This window comes from Etheostoma spectabile, chromosome 2, assembly GCF_008692095.1.
Source record: "Etheostoma spectabile isolate EspeVRDwgs_2016 chromosome 2, UIUC_Espe_1.0, whole genome shotgun sequence".
In the NCBI taxonomy this organism is placed as follows: domain Eukaryota; kingdom Metazoa; phylum Chordata; class Actinopteri; order Perciformes; family Percidae; genus Etheostoma; species Etheostoma spectabile.
The window spans coordinates 4,432,984-4,451,575 of record NC_045734.1 but is presented as its reverse complement, the minus strand read 5'-3'; the positions used below and the strand labels follow the sequence as shown (position 1 = coordinate 4,451,575).

The following is an 18,592-nucleotide window of genomic DNA, read 5'->3' as shown; positions in this document are numbered from 1 at the left end:
AGGCAGAGGCCCGTTCATTCCTATGAGATTTGTTCAGTGGCGCACCAAGCCTTCATGGAGCGATAAAACACCTGGATCTTCCACTCTGTTTCCCTGTTATGGGGCCCATAGAGCAGGTGCCCTAGACCTCCGCCAGCCGAGCTGTCTACTTACAGGCTTAGCACTACGCTAACTTGAATGAGGTTTCACTGACAGACGTCTCTTTTCATAAGGAATTATGAAATTTTAAATCTCTTTAAAGTACCTCTATTTCATCATGGATTTATTCATTAATGGATTTGAAAACCAATTAATTCCTCCATGGAGGTCCCCCCATAGGTCTGGAGCATAGGTTTTAAAAAATTATTTTTAGAAAAAAATTTACTTTGAACACAAATCAAGATTATTCCAACGACAAACTCGATGTTTGACAAGTACAAATATTTCAGAAATACAAGAGACATTAAAGTATCCAATGTAGGAAATAGTAAATAGATTTTTAAAAAGTAAATGTAGTATCAAAATAAAGTAAAAACTGTCAGAGCAAAAAATGTATGTGTATCATAATTATTAGACTGGCACAAGTTTAATGTAATACAGGGCTCTCAACTAGATATCAGTCGAGTGCATCAAGCAAGAAACTAAAGTTTTTATGTGTTTTTTAAGGAAACTGAAGTAACAACTCTAAATAGTTAAATATTTGTATATAAAAAATTGGATTCAGCCCGAAGAACAGGGTGAACAGTAAACGATGCCATTACTTTAATACAATACTTTAATTAGCATGCGAACAATAATTGAAATATCCTAGATAATGTTAGCTAAGCTTAAGGCCCAACATTAAAACATTATAGTCTAGCTAAAGTTATTGTGTTATGTCACTAGCATTAGCTCTGTTGCTTTCATGATTGTAACCTTTCTTGTATGGCTTATATACATCCAGAAGCGTTGGTTAGAGTACTGCATTGAAAATCTGCTTAGAAATATAGGAAATACGGTAAAGTAATAGAACTTTACCTGACTCTTATTATTTAATTACCAAATCATACTTTTTGAGACAGTAATTAAAGGACAGTGTCTGCGAGTCACAGGAATTCAAGGAGTTACAGGACAGTAGAGCCAGACCAATATATTGGCAAGCTGATATTTAGCATTTTCCAAACTATCGGTATTTATAATGGCCAATAAATGAATGTTAAAAAAAATCAAATAAAAACGGACAAAACACCCTTCAACCATGTTATGAGTGTTGTTGTTGCATAGTTTGTCCACCAGAGGGCACTCTACAAAAGTCTGTTGGCAACACTTAGATTTTTTTGATGTTTTGTGTTTTTGTGCAAAGGAGTTTAAGTTTCATATCTTTCATATCTTTATACATTTTATTTATCAGAACGTTAATATATTTTGATGTTCCTCAGTTCTGTTGTGAAATACATAAGTAATTATTGTGACTCCAACACTGTACAGGACAGTGTACAGAACAGGGCCTGACTGTCCCGGGACAGTCCTCAGGACACTTCTAACAGGACAGGACAGTTTTTGCTGCCACTGCTTTTGTGTCTACTGTAAAAAAAATTAAAAAATTTAAAAAAAAAAAAACAGCTCTGCAATTACACATTACGTAGTGCAGTAGGTGGCGCTAGTTAACGGTAGTTTGCCAACCACCAATACAACCCAAGAAGAAGAAGGCGAGGCATTAGGTTTTTATGTTTTTTTCATAGACAGTTAATAGACTGTTAGTTAGTTACACTCCATCCACGAGATGGCAGTAATGTATATTTCTTGCTACAGACTAAGAACTGGAGAGTAAGAAAACCAAACAACTCGGTGGAGGTAAGGTGCACCATGTCTACGGTCGCACGGCGCCAGTAAAAAAAAAAAAGCCACAACGAAATGTTAGCTATTTGCTTGGCAGTTTAAATTCCCAAACTTAGTTTCAGCATTCTCCCTGGTCCTCCCCTTAAAGAAAGTGGACTCGTCCAGCAGGAAAGGTAATTAAATTAATGTAAAACTAGGTTGCTGCACAGGGCTAAATTGATGATTGCTAACGTTAACATTTTAATCCGAAAATGGCCCCAAGCTGCACTTCAGCTTTCACGTGTACTGATGCCTCTAAACACCAGGTCGTGGCGGTTGGCGCAAATGTGTCGCTTTTAGCTGGAAATAATTGAAACACTTTTTGACGCCAATAAATTGCGAGGTTGGTATTTTCGTACTCGCTAATGCTACTTTGCAACCGACATACTAGCAAACAGCCATAAGAGCTCACCAGCTAGCTAATGTCATCATAAACGTTAGCTCAAAAACTACTGAGACCACCACCTTTCCATGAAATTATGTTCTAACGTTGTGTGCGAACACTAACTTTACAACAGGTGACACGGAATAATAAATCTGCGGTCGAAGACAATCTGTGTTTCTGCAATTTGGAGAGAAAACCTCCACACCTTTAGCTAACGTTAGGTCATGACTGTGTTTGAGCTAGCTATTCACGTTAGTCCCTCTTAAGATATTTGAAGAGACACTCATCTCTTCTAAGAATCACATCATATTGTATGTGGTTTAATATGTTAAATGATTATTTCTGATGCTGTATAAGAGTGACTGTAGGTTTTCAACCAAAAGCTAGTGAAGGGATGCACAACAGTGTAATCAAATCCATCTACTTTTAGTATGATTCAAATGTATTCTGTGGATCTTCCATGGCCTGTTTTTCTTTAAGAAGTCCATGTGAGATAAATATTGTTAATATGACCTAGCCTTGGCTTATCAACTATTCTGATATCCTAACCCCCTGATTTTAAAGCTCATTTTATTTTTTATTTTTTTGCTGCAGGCTTTGACATCCACTCCGCTGCTGGAGTTGCTATGAGATGATGCAGTCCAACAGGTCTGAGTACAGTCACAGGCGGCAGTACAATGACAAAAGTTCAAGGCAATGGGAAGACTATGACGACGGATGGGAAGAAAGGCGTGAACCTTACAGACATATAGCGCAGGATTCCTATCAGAAACATGGCGGGGATGGACAGAGTAGCACAGAGAGGACAGGTAGAAGCAGAGAGTACAGTGACTCGCCTAAGATGCTGCACAGTAAAGATGCAATGAACAGAGACTGGGCCAGAAAGAGATCAGCGAGGAGACGCATGTCTTCCCCTGTTTGGGGTACTTGTGAGAAGAAAAGGAGAAGGTGTACAGAAGATAAGGATGATTACATGTACAGGCGTGAGCCTGAGGATGAAACAGACAGACAATCGCCAGACAGTTTTTCAAGTGCACATGTAACCAAGGATTTTAAACATACACTACCAGAGGAAGAGGACATCAGATATAGGAAAACACCTCAAGACTCCAAACACAGATATCGGCATAAGGAGTTCACTTATAGGCAACAACCGGATGACTACAGACAATCGTCTGGATACTACAAAGGCAGAGATGGTCATGAAAGGAGTCAAGACATTTCACAAGATAGGACACAATCCCAAGATTGCTCTACAAAGGTTAGTCACTATTAACATTTTGTGTTAGCATCAGTGGAAAGTTTGGGACAGTTTTTTTTTTTTTATTGCAGTTTAATTAAACTTTCCTCCATATCAAACAGAGTTTTTCCAAACCCAGAGAGAGAACTGACGGCCCCTCTGCAGATCATAAGGATTATCGTCAAAGGTTTCCCGTGAAGGAACCTAGGGGACAGGTGGGTTTATTTTACTTGTGGCAATTGCACAAAAAACATAAAGAGTTCTTTTGCATTTTTGTTTTGAGGAAAGTGTGTTCTCCAAAACACACATACACACTAAATGCATTTAGGTGAGCTAAGCGTGATTTATGCTTCTGCGTTATATTATGCCGTGACTACTAACGTAAGTACGTGGAGGCACGGACCCTACACCAGGCTGTAGCCTGACATTCACCTCCCGAAATGTAACGACATGTCGAGGCAACCCTCGTCATTCGACCCTGGCTCGGTAGAGTTGCGTTCCCCCCGCGTTAATGCTGAGTTTCTTACCTGCTGCCTAATGTAACACATTTAGTTTTCAACATTTTGTTCTCTTAATGAATTAAAAACTGGTGTTAATAGAGGAAGGGATACTGTAAATCAGGGAAATACTTCCAGTATTAGGCATGGCTATATTAAATAAAGAACATTCTAGTACGACGTCTGCAAACACCGACTGCCAAGATTCCAATCGTCCGTTATATAGAGAATTATCAGGCTGATGAAAGGCAGCATGGTACGGCTCGACCACAGCTGCGTTATAGCGGCTTAAATCCCAACCAAGTCCAAAAAATGGATGTTGCACCAGTCTTTTTTACCAGCTGCTCCATTTCGCTTTCAGCCATGTTTTTCTCAAGATGATGATGATGCGTTGCAGCCATTTGCAGCTCGTTGCTCTGAATTTCACGGGTAGATTGCGTCATCAACATGCATTATCGCGATAAATATAATTAAAATCTCTATCGTAGTCCAATTTGGTGTCGTTTATATTGCATATCTTTTCTATCATCCATTACTAGCGCACAAACACATGCCAGCCCTGCTTTTCTCTTAAAAACATCAACGGACACACCAACGCATAAACTTCATTCTTTTGATACAGTCTGATTAGTAAAAGGCTAAGAGATAGCTTCCCCACATCAGCTTAAAAGTGAACCAATCATCCGGACCTATAAAAACACAAGATTCTTCTAAAAGAAGCTTCTTTTTAAATCAAATAAGAGAGGTTGCCAATTCACTCAAAGTGCACCTTCATTTTTAAGATTATAGAAGTAACATTTAATGGCTCCGGATTTCTAACAGGTGGTTCCATGTCTACAAATATATTTGACAAACGAAGACTGCTAATATTAGTTTGACAAACTGTGGTTGCTTGTGTGTGTTTCCCATCAGTCTTTTGAGAGGGCCGTCACCAGCCAAAGTGCTGCTGTTCCTGAGCCAAAGAAGTCGGCCATGGGTTTTCAGCGATTCCTTGATGTGCTCAACAAGGGTGTGAATGTTACTATGCTCAACAAGATAGTGGCCCAGACCACGACCGAAGTGAGTGATCGGCCACACTCTCCATCTCCTGTCATGAACACCGATCGTCTGTGCTCTTCTGGTTATGCTGGGGGGCAACAGGGAAGCCACCAAAATACCAGCCACTGGAGTAAGTGCAAAAGATCCCAGAGACTGACGTCTCCAAAGCCTCACCGCAGGTCCTTCAGCCCTGAGGGCCGCGCTCCGTCTGATGAAAAGTGTCTGCAGAGGGCTGACGGAGAACAAAGCTACTTTAGCTCCATCAGTAGATCCGTGTCTCCCTCAGTGGTGGGAAAGGTAACACTGACACCTGAAGAGGAGCACAAGCACAGGCAAATGCAAGATGTCTTACAGGCCATTGGCATGGATTTAGGATCCGAAGAACTGGGCCAGATGTCACATCGGATCCATGAGCGGTTATATGGAAAGAAGGATTGTGACGTGGGGCGCCATCGTAGAGGAAGCCGGGAAAGAGACACGAGACCAGCGTTTTCACCTAGACCGCTAAGTCGATCATCGTCATCAAGCCAATCTAGTTTTAGCCTGGTAAATCATGAATATCACCAGAAAAAAGACGTGTATAGTGCTCAGAGGGATGAAACCGAGGTACAACAGATACAGGTGAATGAAGCTGTTGGATATGGCCAGAATAGCAGCAGTGGCACTTTACAGGAGAGTCAGAAATGGGAATCTTACTCCCAGGAAAGTACTGCTGCATGTCCATCATTTTCTCAAAATTCCTCTTCCACTTTATCAACCTCATCCACTACACTTGCAATGCCAAATTACTCCCCAGTAAACCGTTCACCGCTGATGCCATACCCAGCTCTGCCCCCAGCTCTGCCCCCTCCTAACTTGCCCCACCTTGGGCCCAGGTTTTTCATGCCTAACCTGCCTCCCTTCTTACCTTACCCCCTTGCCCCACCGTTGAACATCTTTCCTGCACTACTCGCTCAAACAAGGCACCTTCTCAATCCAAGCAATCCACCCTTTTTTAACCTGCCAGGTAATACACCGACTCAGTATATGAACACCACACAAAAATCCAAAACTCTGTCAAGGCCTCGCTGCCTGCAGGTTATTGAAACCAAACAACCTGGATGAAGAGCATTGCATAGTGGGAATATATGACTGACTGATAAAGTTGAAAAGTTATGTTTTGTATGGAGAATAGTAAAATATCACCATAAGATAAATAACAGTTGTGCCTTTATGGCGTTCAGTTTTAACTACGAAACACATTTGAACATCACCTCACAGAAAATGAACAACGCGCATCCTGTCCAGCAGAAACAAAAAGCGAGGCAAAGCCAACACAGACTATGTAATTAACAGACCACAAGTTAAGAGACAGAGCTCTAGGGGGTGTTGGAGCTCTGTTCTTATACCCATAGCACAATTACATGCTTAATAAAAATGCACAGTATGAAGTATTTAGTTTTTCAAATTTTGTTTAAACACCTTGATTTTGATAAATTATAATCATTGTTAAATTTATAAAAGGGCTGCAATTAACGATTATTTTCATTGATTGTTTTTTGTTAATCGATTAGTTGTGTGGTCTATAAAATGTAAAAATAAAAGTGTTGATTAGTGTTTCCCAAAATCTAAGACAACATCCTCAAATGTCTTGTTTAGTCCACAACTCTTAAGATATTCAGTTAACTGTCGCAGAGGATGAAAGAAAATATTCACTTTAATAGTTGACAACTAATCGATTAATCTTTGCAGCTCAAATTACATTTGCGCACAGTTTTTTTTTTTGTAGGATACAAGCTTTTATCCTAATGAAACAGCACCGTGGTCAAGTGTTCAGTCTTCAGAGGGTTTTGGCCGACCCACAACAAAATGTGCTCTACTCTTAACCTCTGTTTGTCTTTTTGTGTACACGTACAGAACATGACTGTGTAAATATTTTGGGTAGCTTAAAATTAAAGGCAGAAAATATAAGTGCATGGCAATGGACCATTTTATTGGACTAACGTTTCTTGAATATATTGTAAAGAAAAAAAAAAGAAAACTATTTTCAGGAGAAGCAAGACATTGGATGGGAATGTTGTGCAAAAAAGTCAAAATTTCTCAGGAAATGATCCTAAGTGGCAGGCTGCAGAGAACTAGGGCTGCAACTCATGATCATTTTCATCTCTCGATAACTTTCTCGATTAGTGGAGATGATCAATGTCGATCGGTGTTTCCCAAATCCCAAGGTGACGTAATCAAGGTAACTAATTGAGTGTTTTATATTTTGAAGATTTTTTGGGGGCATTTTTGCATTTATTTTGATAGGACAGCAGACCACATGAAAGGGAAGGGGGGGGATGACATGCAGCAAAGGGCTGCAGGTCAGAGTCAAACACGGCCCACTGTGGGGTGGAGTAAACCTCTATATATGGGTCCCTGCAAAACCAACGGATCTATCCGGGCACCCAACTAATTGAGTATTGATTCATCTTTGCAGTGCTTACTGCCTCAGAATATGACAAATCAGGATGTTGGAATACAACATATCGTAGTTTAGCAGTTATTTTCTTTATTTTTATTTATCCGTTTCTATACTAAGCAGGTAATCACATTTCCCATCGTCCTCTGCTTATCTGGGTTTGGGTCGTGGGGGCAGCAGCTCCAGCAGGGGAACAGGAGCTGACGTAGATTATATGTATTTTATAATACATTTGGAATGTATGGAATTGGTTCATTTCAGATCTGTCACACCTTCACACAAGCTCAGAGAGGTGAATGCAGAGTTTCTAAAAAAAATTGTTTAGCTCCGCCAAGTTTCTGCCAGTTTGAGAATTCACATGGCACTACAGTGCAACAGGAGAAGGGTAATCAATACTTATAGAAGCTAGAAACTCAAGAACTGAAGCTAAATCTGGCACTGCTACAGAGACGATGAATAAAAGAACCACACTTGACCTTTTTATGATTTAGTTGTCTTTTTTTTTTTTTTAATCTGATGATTTTGTCTGCAGGCAATTGAAGGTGGCTTATGTGCTCAGTGTTGATTTTCTTTAGAAATGATAAAGCTTAAAAGCAGTCCCATTTTACCAGTGGTCAACCTAAATGCATGCAGATTTAAACCAAACATGTTGCTGTTATTACAATGAACTGAAATCACCTTAGGTTCAAGATTACATCACTTTTAATATGATACTGGTAATTTGTGTGTTTTTTCGGAAACTATGCAAAGGAGCTAGTAGGGGAAAATAACAAAATAGAAGTCTTATGTATTAATTAACTAAGATTGACCCTATAAACCATTTAAAATAGGTAAGGTTTTGCCCACAGACGGTAGCCTAGGCCTACCAATATCTGGTGTGACCAATGGACTTGAAGCAGTAGTGTCAAATATAACTTGCATAAAAGCAGACTAGAATTTCACGTTTCTAAATTTTGTTTTACCTATAAACCAAGCATATGACCACACAAAATTGGCACTAAACAAAAAAATAACTGTACTTAATGCAACATAAAGACAGTTGAGTCATGCAAACATGCATGTTTTCAGCTGACGACCAGTTTGATTATAGCTAATATAATATAATTTTACAGAGAGAATTAGAATTTTACTAACTCTTAACTTGTAACTAAGCTGTCAGATAGTGGACTTTATATCAGCCTACAATATTTCTCTCTGAAACGTAACGGAGTAGAAAAGAAAAGACTCGAATAAAGTACAAATACCTCAAATTTGTACTTAAGTGAATGTACTTAGTTAGGCTACATTCCACCACTGATTGAATGTATGAAGTGACGCTAGGTGTGAATTAACAGTGTTAACTAATGCTGATAATAGCCGGAGTGTTATTGTGTTGGTACTCCGTCCAGCAGCTAGCGCTGTCAATAACTATACACTTTTCAACACCACCAAAGCAGTCAGAGCTGTCTTGGCCCAAATTCCTTAGTTCAAGCTATTTTTCTAACGTCAACGGTTGTCCTGGCCTTTTGCAAAATCATATGAAACCTCAATTTTGGAATTTCACTCTTCTATAACTTAATTTCCGAGATACCAGCATATAAACGGTTGTCCCGCGATGCGACAGAGAAAAAGGTAACGTTGGTTTGATCCGCTGTAGTAACGTAGCTACGTGAACAGTCTGTTGACGTTAGCGGTAGCTGCCAAGCTAGCTAGGCTATCTAAAAACGGCATTTAGTTAACGCTGGCCTTCGCTGTTTGTTTGCCCTTTAATTTTCCTAATAACTAATATCATCTTACAGTGCCAAAAGCGTTAGTTAGGTTATCAAACGCTAGGCTTTGTCTTTCCTCAAAAGAAGACGATATGTGAGTTAAAGTATTTGGTACTGAAAATGTGTTAACGGTCACGCGAGGTGAGGCTTCTCCAAAAGGCAGTTGGACATTAGCTAGCTAGCTATCTATAAGGTTAGCTAGCGTTACTTAGCTGTCAGTAAGTAAATATTAATACCGGTTTCTTCCAATCTATCTAACTATTTTTCCTAATTGTTTACTTTACAGAGTGGACTGACTGCATTAGCCGTAATAGGGAGAGAGAGACTGGTTGAAGGATGAATCCACTCGACTGGGATGCTATTCTTCGGATAGCCCATAAGAACGTGGACCCAAATCACCAGAATTATGTTAATAACAGCATGGAGAATGTCCAAGTAACTAATAACGAGAGGGACACTTTTGAAGCATCAAAAGTGTCGCAAAGCAGCATGGGGTGGGATGGAGTAAGTCCTCCTCTCTCGCTTAACTTGCACATAAAGGAATCAGAAGTCGAGGATCCAGATGGAGCGCCCATTGAACTGGAGGAAGAGGATCCAGAGCTGGCGAGAAAGCGGAAAGAGCTTAGAGAGATAGAGGAGCGGATACTATTTAAGAAAGCTGCTATTGCTCTGAAAACTGTTGAAACGTCTGTGAAGAAGACCACACCTTCAGACCTTTCCTGTAATGAACAATCATCAGCATGCAAAGGTGCAACTCTCAAAGACAGGGTGAATGTCATTTTGCAGCAGGGACATTCTGCCGGCTTCCTGTCAAAGGTGAGTGATAGATTGATGGATCCGATTTGTTAATCAATCAGCTGGCAGCTTGCAGAGGCCCCCTGCTTTCCAGATATACTGTTTACTAGGGCTGCACAATTAATCACAATGTCATGGACCAGTGCAATATCCAAATCGCAGAGGGGACGCAATATTTGTCAAAGGCAAAACATGTGTCAAACCATTCTGAGTTAAGTATTGTGGTGCTGCAGAGACACCTTATCCTACAGACTAGAGAAAAAAATGTAAATATTTATTAATGTAAATGTAGTCTCTATTGATGATGTTCCATTTCTGGGATTGTTCAGGTGCCGTCGGAAATTTTGTTGGATGTCCTTTAGAATGCCTCTGTGGTGGTGTTCTAAACTATCTGTCCAATCTGAGTTTTCTGTTGCACGACTAAAACAACTTTTAAACGTACACATGTTTTGCCAAAAACAACGATTATGATTGGCTTAAAGAAATGCCAATAAACCAGAGCACTTTTTTCTCACATACCGGAGTGCTGTGTGAACTAGCCAGACCCTCCTTCGCAGCGCTGTGGAGGAAGGCCTTGCAATGCAAGACTAATGTAAATGAGAATAATGATACAACAATTATCATTACCTCCAATATTGTGAATCATTGCAATAGCAGTTCAAATAATCGCAATGAGATATTTTCCCTCATATTGTGCAACTTTGCTGTTTACTGCATTGCCTCCTTGTTTTTCAGGTGCGGTCTGCCAGAGAGAGAATGGACTCATCCAGGCTGAGCAGAGATGGTCTGCTGCAGGACGACCATCCCCTGAAGCTCAGAGTGAATGCACTCATGAAGCACAGATGTAGTGATCCGTGTGTTTTGCCAGCAAGCAGGGAGGTTTGTAATATTTTTTGCCACCTACCTTGCAGAAAATATCCATTACATTCACACTGTATTAATATTTTTCATTATTAATAATCACATCACGGATCAGATACATTTTGAGATCAACACTAAAAACACTTCTATTTCGGAGCATTAGAGAGCAGAGCAGGTGTTTATGTGGCACAGAAATCCAGGTAGCTATTCCGTCCGGTAGATACCGGTCGTTTAGGTCATCGGTGCTTTTTCACAGCAACCCTCCATAGAGATTTATCAGCCTGCTTTAAGTAACAGCAACAGTTTCACACTAGTATTGTGGTTACATTTTTGCAATTACTATGTTTTTTGGGGAGTTGGGTTGGGAACCGGAGGGTTGCTGGTTCAAGTCCCCGTACGGACCGAAGTATGGTGGTGGACTGGTAGCTGGAGAGGTGCCAGTTCACCTCCTGGGCACTGCCAAGGCACCAAACCCCCAACTGCTCGGGGCGCCTTTCCATGGGCAGCCTCTCTGCCCCTCACTCTGACATCTCTCCATTAGTGCATGTGTAGGTCCTGAGCATGTGTGTGTAATTCAGGCCTGTGTGTAATGTGTGTAATAACAACAGAGTGAAAAGTGTAGTTTCCCCTTGTGGGTATAATAAAATAAATAAAAATAAAAAATAAAAAAAATAAAAGTTACACCACTACTGTCCAAAACTATCCCTGCTGTTTTAAGTGAGATACGGTTTCTGAATGTCCTTAAATCTCCGAGTGAGCTGTTCAAAATCTGCACTTCTTTCTACATCACTAGTCGAGTCGAGGTGACTAACCGTAGCACATGCTAGCTCGTTCTCAATGACAAAACACTGCTACAACACACTAGTTGACCATAATCTCCAAAAGAACTACTTCCATGTCCTTGTTCTGCAGGTATTCCACAAGTGTCCCTCATTTAGAAGAAGTCTCCCAGCTAATCCTGCCTTGGACTTGACCAAATTTGGAGAAAGAGTTATCTAGCTGATGTTATCATTACCTAGCTACTGCGCATGAGCGACTCATAGACCTAAACACACAGGGTGACGACAAGATCTGCAGCCATGTGCAGTACAACAAAATATATATATATATTTTTTTTTAAATGAAACCATGTAAACCTATTCTGGTACAACCTCAAAATACAGTTATGAACCTAAAAATGAGCATAATATGTGAGGTTTAAAGCCCTGATATCATTATCAGACTCAAAAAATATTCATATCAGTGTGTGTTTAATAGTAATATATATATATATATATATTTATATATATATTTTTTAATATATATATATAAATTTGTGTTAACAGCAGCATACTACTATCCCTGTATAGCTATGATTGCAATCACTTTTGTATTGTCGGGTTAAACTTTTTGTGAAACATGAACAAACGCAAACAATAAATGCTACAGAACATTTTTTTACCATCCAGTTTAACAGTCAAAACAGTCAAGACAGTTTTAACCAAAAAAGATGAAATTACGTGGCATGGGATCGGTGCATAAACTCCAGTACTTTCCGATACCAGCCTTTTAGGCAGTATTGGAGGCTTTACAGATACTGTTATCAGCATTGGAACATCTCTAGTAGCAATGAAGTGAATGTAAATGAAGTTGATAGAAAAAGGCTTTCAGGAGTTGATGCTTTTCTGCTGACAGTAGTTTTGTCTTTTGGTACTCCACGTAAAGAAAGTTTGAAGTATGAAGACACTTGTCTGGTTGCAATAAGTTCTTGATATTACAAATGTTACATGTGTATCTGCCCCTTTCCCAGGCAGCTGACGTCCCCCCGCCTCCTCCCAGCCGAAGGGATACTTCCCCAGCCAAGCAAGAGAACGGCGTCAACGAGGGTTTCCAGCTCTTTCTCAACGTGCTTAACAAAGGCGTGGATTTCGATTTCCTCAGCAGGATCGTCACCAATGACAGCGAGGACCTTCCTTTAGGCGAGGAGCTCCTGAACGTTCACCACGCTGCTGCGGAGAACAAGTCCAACCCACCCTTCAGAAACGAGAGTCAGCGATTGAGTAGCGGAGTGTCGCTGCCGGTCTACAGTCACACCAACAGCAGAGAGAGTAAGACTGACCCGCCCAGTCAAGAGAGATCCCTCAATGAGACCCTACCTGATGATGGAGAGAAGAAGGACGACAGAGGAGATCGCTGTTTCATTTCCAGTAGTCGATCCAGGTCTCCCACGGCAGGAAAGAACAAGAAGATGAGCAAAGAAGGAAAACCAAAGCTGGATGAGCAGAGCGCACAGCTCCAGAACATTCTTAAAACCCTGGGGCTGAGCCTGGAAGTGGAGGAGATGAGCAAACTAGCAGACCGGACTCAGGAGAGGCTGTACGGTAAGAAGCATGGAGCCAGGAGGGCTGATCGCAAAGGGGAGCAGGAGAGTCAGCAGAGGGGCTCCCAAAGGTATTACAGTCACTCCTCTTCCTCCTCTTCCAGGTCCACTAGGTCTAGAAGCTTTAGTCCCAGCCCCTCTCGCCGTCAGTGCTCCCACAGCAAAGACTCTGAGCGAAGGTCTGAACGCAGCCACCCGAGAGACAAAAGCAGAGACGGACCGACAGAGCAAGACCATAGCCGGGACAGAATTGAAGAACAGAGGTACAGGGACGAAGACCGCGATGGAAAATACCTCAAAGAAATCTCTACGTATCAACATCCAGATCCACCAAACCCAACGTATCCCCAGCCCCACCCCAGTGCTTTTTCTGAATTTTCAGCCGACAGTTTGTCCCAGTACACTGTTTACCAGAGCACTTACAGCCCTGCTACTAATTCTTACTGGACACATACTCAGGATGCCATTCCTCCCTTCTTTTATCCCAGCGAGGGTCCTTACCCACAAAACACCTACTGTACCTTTCCTGGCTCCGTCATGGCACCTAATGGGTTTTACCGTCATCACAGGTCTCGCAAAGACATGAACTTGATTTTTAATCCAGACCTGTCTCAGAGCGAAGGCCAAAGTGGATCTGTTTCTCGCCCTCGCTGCCTGCAGGTCGTCAAGACTAAGACCAACGAGAGCAATTTAAAGCAACTTACACCAGGCAAATCGCGAACCGGGTTGCAATCTTTGTTGAGGAAAAAACGTAACCAAAGGATAAAACATCAAAAAAAACGAAAAGCACAAAAGCTTGCAGCAAGACTAGAGAAACTAGAGAAACAGAGGCTGGAGAAGGCCCTACAGCTCAAGGAAGATGACTTGGAAACCGAGTCAGAAGAGGAAAAACAGCTGCCAACAGAGACGGAAATAAAGGCGAACCTGAAGAAAACGGTGGGTGGGAGTGTTGGTTTTATCAGCTTCCTTATTCATCTCATTTTAGGAGGGTAGGCTTGGGAGGTTTTGTCCCATTAGTCCGTACGCACCTACATATTTGATTTTTTTTGTACACAGTTATCCTGGGATTCTCTATCACTGCTTGTGTGTTGAAGCATAAGCCACTCCTGCTACAAAAGAAAAGTCACAATAATTTCTATATTTCTTTTATTTCAAGCTTAAAGCATTTAACCAGAAGGTGAAGCAGACAATGCCACAGCCAGCCGTCTGCCTGACCCCTCAAATTGATTAAAGTAAGTAAACTTAAGTGTGTGTGTGTGTGTGTGTGTGTGTGTGTGTGTTTTTTTAAGTGGGAAGAAGACCAAAAGAGAAAGCAGACGTGTAGATTTGTACACAGTGTGTGCAGTGCCAGACTGAAAGTCTTCATAAGCTGCATGATAATTTAAATGGATATTTGTTCAGCAGCAATGAGTAACTTTACGTCGTTTGGTCTTGCGTGGTTCTTATTTTTTTCTTTCTCCTTTTTCCGTAGATCTGTGCTTTGCGACTGATACTTTGAACCTGCTCTGACCCCCGGCAGACCCTTTGGACCTTATCGTGTTCAACATTCATTCATTCAACCATTATTGGAGTCACATTTTCAGATTTGTGCTAAATCATTCTAGAACTGGAAGTAAATTAAATCTTTCTTCAAAATATATTTTTGTGTCATTAAAGTGGCCAGATGTAACTTTCATTTTGTGTTGATTCTAGCGGCCACTTTGGACAACAGCAGTAGTGTTTTTACCAGGGCTAGGTGACACGGAGAAAATCAAATATCACAATATTTTTGACCAAATATCTCGATATCAATACCCCAACGATATTGTAGTGTAGGCAATTGGTTCTTTAACAACATTTTCACACAATGACATTTTTGATAAATAATCATCAGTAATATGGGTATAATGACTAAGTGGGTAAAGTCCAAAAATAGAACGGCTGCAACAGTCTGGTAGGTTTAGAAAATGACATCACATTACTGTAATCTTCTGTGATGGTCCTGCCCCAGGATCAGCCATAACTACAGCAGATAACTTATAAAATAAAATTAGGCTTCTATAAAGAAATCTGCTGCTACCTTTTACCTGGCTTGGATACTCACTAACACATGCTTTTTGGGCGTTACTCCTAAATCTGTGACAAACTCATAGGATGGAAAAATACACAATTCCAGAAACCTTTTACAAGTTACATATAGTCACTTTGTTGCCAATCCGTGTTAGCAGGACCAGTTTCACCCATTTCAACACTACATTTCTGTGAATATCACTAATTTGTAACTCTTTCTGTTGTTTTTCTCTTGGTGCTGTATGTTTTTAATTAAACAAAATATGTTTTGCAGCCTCTGTCGTAGTTTGTTATACGTATATATTTATATCATTATGTTTTCCGGTTCGTTCCATTTTCCTGAACATGATGTCACAGGAACGCCTTAAGGGACTTGTTTCAGATTTGGCGCAAAACATCCACTTTGACTCGAGGATAAACTGATAAGATTTTGGTTGACCGAAACTGTGTTTTCTATGGGAATCTTCTTTATTAGCCAAGTATGTGAACACATAACAAGGAATTTCTCTTTTTGTTTCTCCCAATGAACCAACACTGATCGAAACAAAGCAGAACAAGAACAACAAAGCTTAAACTAGCTAAATGCTAAATTGGTGGAGTATACTCTTTAATTCTGAACAGGTCAACATGTTAACACTGAGCTGAAACTAGAGCTCAAGCCTTATAATTACAGTCTATGGCTTAGGCAAACAAAGAACAGCTAAAAACAAGCTAAGGCTAACAAGATGGAGCTTCCAGATGTGGATGGAGCCACATTGGACAATGAATCTGAAAACTTTGAGCTGGAAAATTGTCAGTGTACAGGAGATGAGGACTTAATAAACCCCTTAGAGTCGATGCAGCCTTTCCTTTTTATCAGCATTTATGTTTCCTGTTTAGAGCTTTAGTTTAGATTTGGACCCAGTACATAAAATGTATATAATATTATTTGTATACCTCATTAGCTGTTCAATTCCCCTGACCATTAATAGCTGCAGTTACTAAAACATTAATTTATCAGAACAGTGAACGTAAACTCCCCTCTAAATTCTCAGAATAAACTGTTACTGTTGGTAATAGTAGCATAGTATTCTCTCCATTTATTATTCATTCCAACTTTCTTTTGTAGGATAAATAATGACATTTTTGATCATATTGATTTTTTAAGTACTCTATGTTGATTGGCTAATGCAATGTACAGATCCAAGGACTTCTGGGTAATAAATGCTGTCAGTAGTATACAATAAGATGAAACAATTACATTCAGGTATGTGTCAATAACATTTATTCATACAGTAGACTATCCTAAGTAGGATATGATAACACACCCAAAGTAGGAAGCACAAGAGGCTATATATGGGTTGTAAAGTGGAGGTCACACCACAGATATGTTTTGCTTTTCCAAAATCATATGCAGTGATGCACCTCTAAAATCAAATACAAAAAAAGGTTTGGGCTTGCAGCCCAAAACGTCTCCATTTTGCTACAAAGTAAAAATAATGACTTTGAACGAAAGCAGAACAATACCTTCCAAATAAATTACTCAAGTAGTCACAAGTCTTTGCAACACCATGACTCACATCTGCTGATGTGTTGCTGTGGTTGATACTGTTATAAATAGGAGAGTGGAGCGCGCTTGAATCTAAAGTTCATCTTTCTCCTCTCCCTGACAGAAGCATGCTGCTCTCTGGCCGTTCATGTAGGGTCTGCAGCCCAGAGTCCACACTGTGTTGAACAACGTGTCTGCTACAGTTTCACATGCTGAGGAGAGAAAGGGACAAAGTCAGTACAGAGCAGTAGTTCAAGTCCAAGTTCAAAACAACTTTGGTTTTTTAACAGTCTGCAGACCCAAAACCACATTTATGCACATTGTTGGTCAATAACGTCTTTGGCTTTTTTTTGGACCATATGCTTTTCCTAAATAAAACAACAGTTCTCTCTGTTGAACTCTCTTTTAAGCACTTGAGCATTGTACTCATTTGTATAAGGATCTCAAGAATTCTTTTCATTTAAATATTAGGCAATTTTGGGACGTTTGGATCTCTTCTCTTTAAAAGGGTTTTATACATTACATTAAGCGTACATTTATAACGATTAAAACCTGATAGATATGACCATGTGTTTTTATTTCAAGCAGGGCATTTTAGAGATTAATTTTAATTTTAATTTGTTTTATTATTGGGAAATTACAATTTACACTCTTTGTTAGTAATCACACACAGGCCTGAAATACACGCACGCTCAGGACCCATACATGCACTCATGGAGAGATGTCAGAGTGAGTGGGCTGCCAGCTGAGCCAGCACCCTGGGCGGTTGGGGGGGGGGTACGGTGCCTTGCTCAATAACACCTGGCAGTGCCCAGGAGGTGAAGTGGCATCTCTCCAGCCACCAATCCACACTCCGTACTTTTTGGTCCATACGGGGACTTGAACCAGCGACCCTCGGATTCCCAACCCAACTCCCTACGGACTGAGCTACTGCCACCCCAATTATTGATAGTGGGTTTATATAAGTCAACCCAGGCCATAACCATAGTCGCAGTTGTTGAATCGTTAAAGGGGAAGTTGAGACAGAATGGTGCTGAAAAATGGGGCTCGGCTCAGTGACCCTGCCCCGGCTAGAATACAAACGAATCAATGTTTATTGCAGAGTGGCAACACTACAAGTATGACACCAACCCGCCCCCAGACCGAGTCCGCTCTACAAAAACATAAGAAATAAGTAATATAAAGCTATAGAAATATAAAATAAAATAGAAAGTAGGGAAACAATATAAAGACAAAACAGCTGTAGATAAAGTTATAATTGCAAAATTGCACTGGAAACAAACTACTTGGCTATTATAGATCATGTTGGATAATATAGATATTATTGCACCTGGGATTTTTCACATTGTTATTGCACACAGAAAACACTGTTATGATATTGTACTTGAGGCATACTGTACATTGTATAAAGACTTGTGAGTATATATACATTATTGCGCCTTGAAATAAAGGTTAAAAACATTACCAACCTTCAACTTTTGACACAAAGCCGAGGCTCTTCTTGAGGTCGGAGCAGATGCTGTGGAGGCACCAGCGGAACTTGGAGTCGCAGCGGTACTTGTTGGAGCCGCACGTGTCGTAACACATATCCAGCTGATTGCAACACTTGGTCATGGCAGGGACGCCCATGTCCATCTGGTACACAACAGAAGGGATTAATGTGTTAGTATGCAAGAGTGGGGGGTTTACAGGTGTTTTTTTTTTACTGTAAACTTAAACCAATATTCAGTCAAATGTAGACTTCTATGAATATTTGGGGACTGTATGAAAATTATTAGGGGGTAGGGGTTAAAATATTATTTGCTTCCCCCCCCCC

At 40.4% G+C, this 18,592-nt stretch overlaps 3 protein-coding genes across 5 annotated transcripts in view; 2 read left to right on the top strand and 1 right to left on the bottom strand.

Annotated features, from left to right (window-relative positions):
- Positions 1-1,738: 1,738 nt before the first annotated feature.
- On the top strand, positions 1,739-6,413 carry LOC116705404 (cyclin-dependent kinase 12). Its single transcript, XM_032541567.1, has 4 exons — positions 1,739-1,970; positions 2,816-3,482; positions 3,584-3,676; positions 4,871-6,413. The coding sequence occupies exons 2-4, from the start codon at positions 2,853-2,855 to the stop codon at positions 6,098-6,100; spliced, it is 1,953 nt and encodes a 650-aa protein (XP_032397458.1). The 5' UTR covers positions 1,739-1,970; positions 2,816-2,852; the 3' UTR covers positions 6,101-6,413.
- Positions 6,414-8,793: 2,380 nt separating this feature from the next.
- On the top strand, positions 8,794-15,522 carry LOC116705098 (zinc finger protein 318). Of its 3 annotated transcripts, none has more exons than XM_032540982.1 (6): positions 8,794-9,047; positions 9,471-10,000; positions 10,715-10,858; positions 12,630-14,135; positions 14,356-14,431; positions 14,671-15,522. In XM_032540982.1, the coding sequence occupies exons 2-5, from the start codon at positions 9,521-9,523 to the stop codon at positions 14,428-14,430; spliced, it is 2,205 nt and encodes a 734-aa protein (XP_032396873.1). In that variant the 5' UTR covers positions 8,794-9,047; positions 9,471-9,520; the 3' UTR covers position 14,431; positions 14,671-15,522. The 3 variants fall into 3 exon arrangements, with proteins under 3 accessions (XP_032396873.1, XP_032396881.1, XP_032396863.1); XM_032540990.1 differs by having other exon boundaries at positions 8,794-9,325; XM_032540972.1 differs by having other exon boundaries at positions 8,794-9,377.
- A 967-nt stretch (positions 15,523-16,489) lies between these two features.
- Positions 16,490-18,592, bottom strand: part of LOC116705112 (group XIIB secretory phospholipase A2-like protein) — a 4,467-nt gene continuing 2,364 nt past the window's right edge. The window contains exons 3-4 of the mRNA XM_032541002.1: positions 18,246-18,411; positions 16,490-16,988 (exon numbers count right to left, since the gene is read on the bottom strand). Coding sequence (XP_032396893.1) covers positions 16,870-16,988; positions 18,246-18,411 — 285 coding nt within the window. The 3' untranslated portion in view covers positions 16,490-16,869. The remainder of the gene's footprint in view (positions 16,989-18,245; positions 18,412-18,592) is intronic.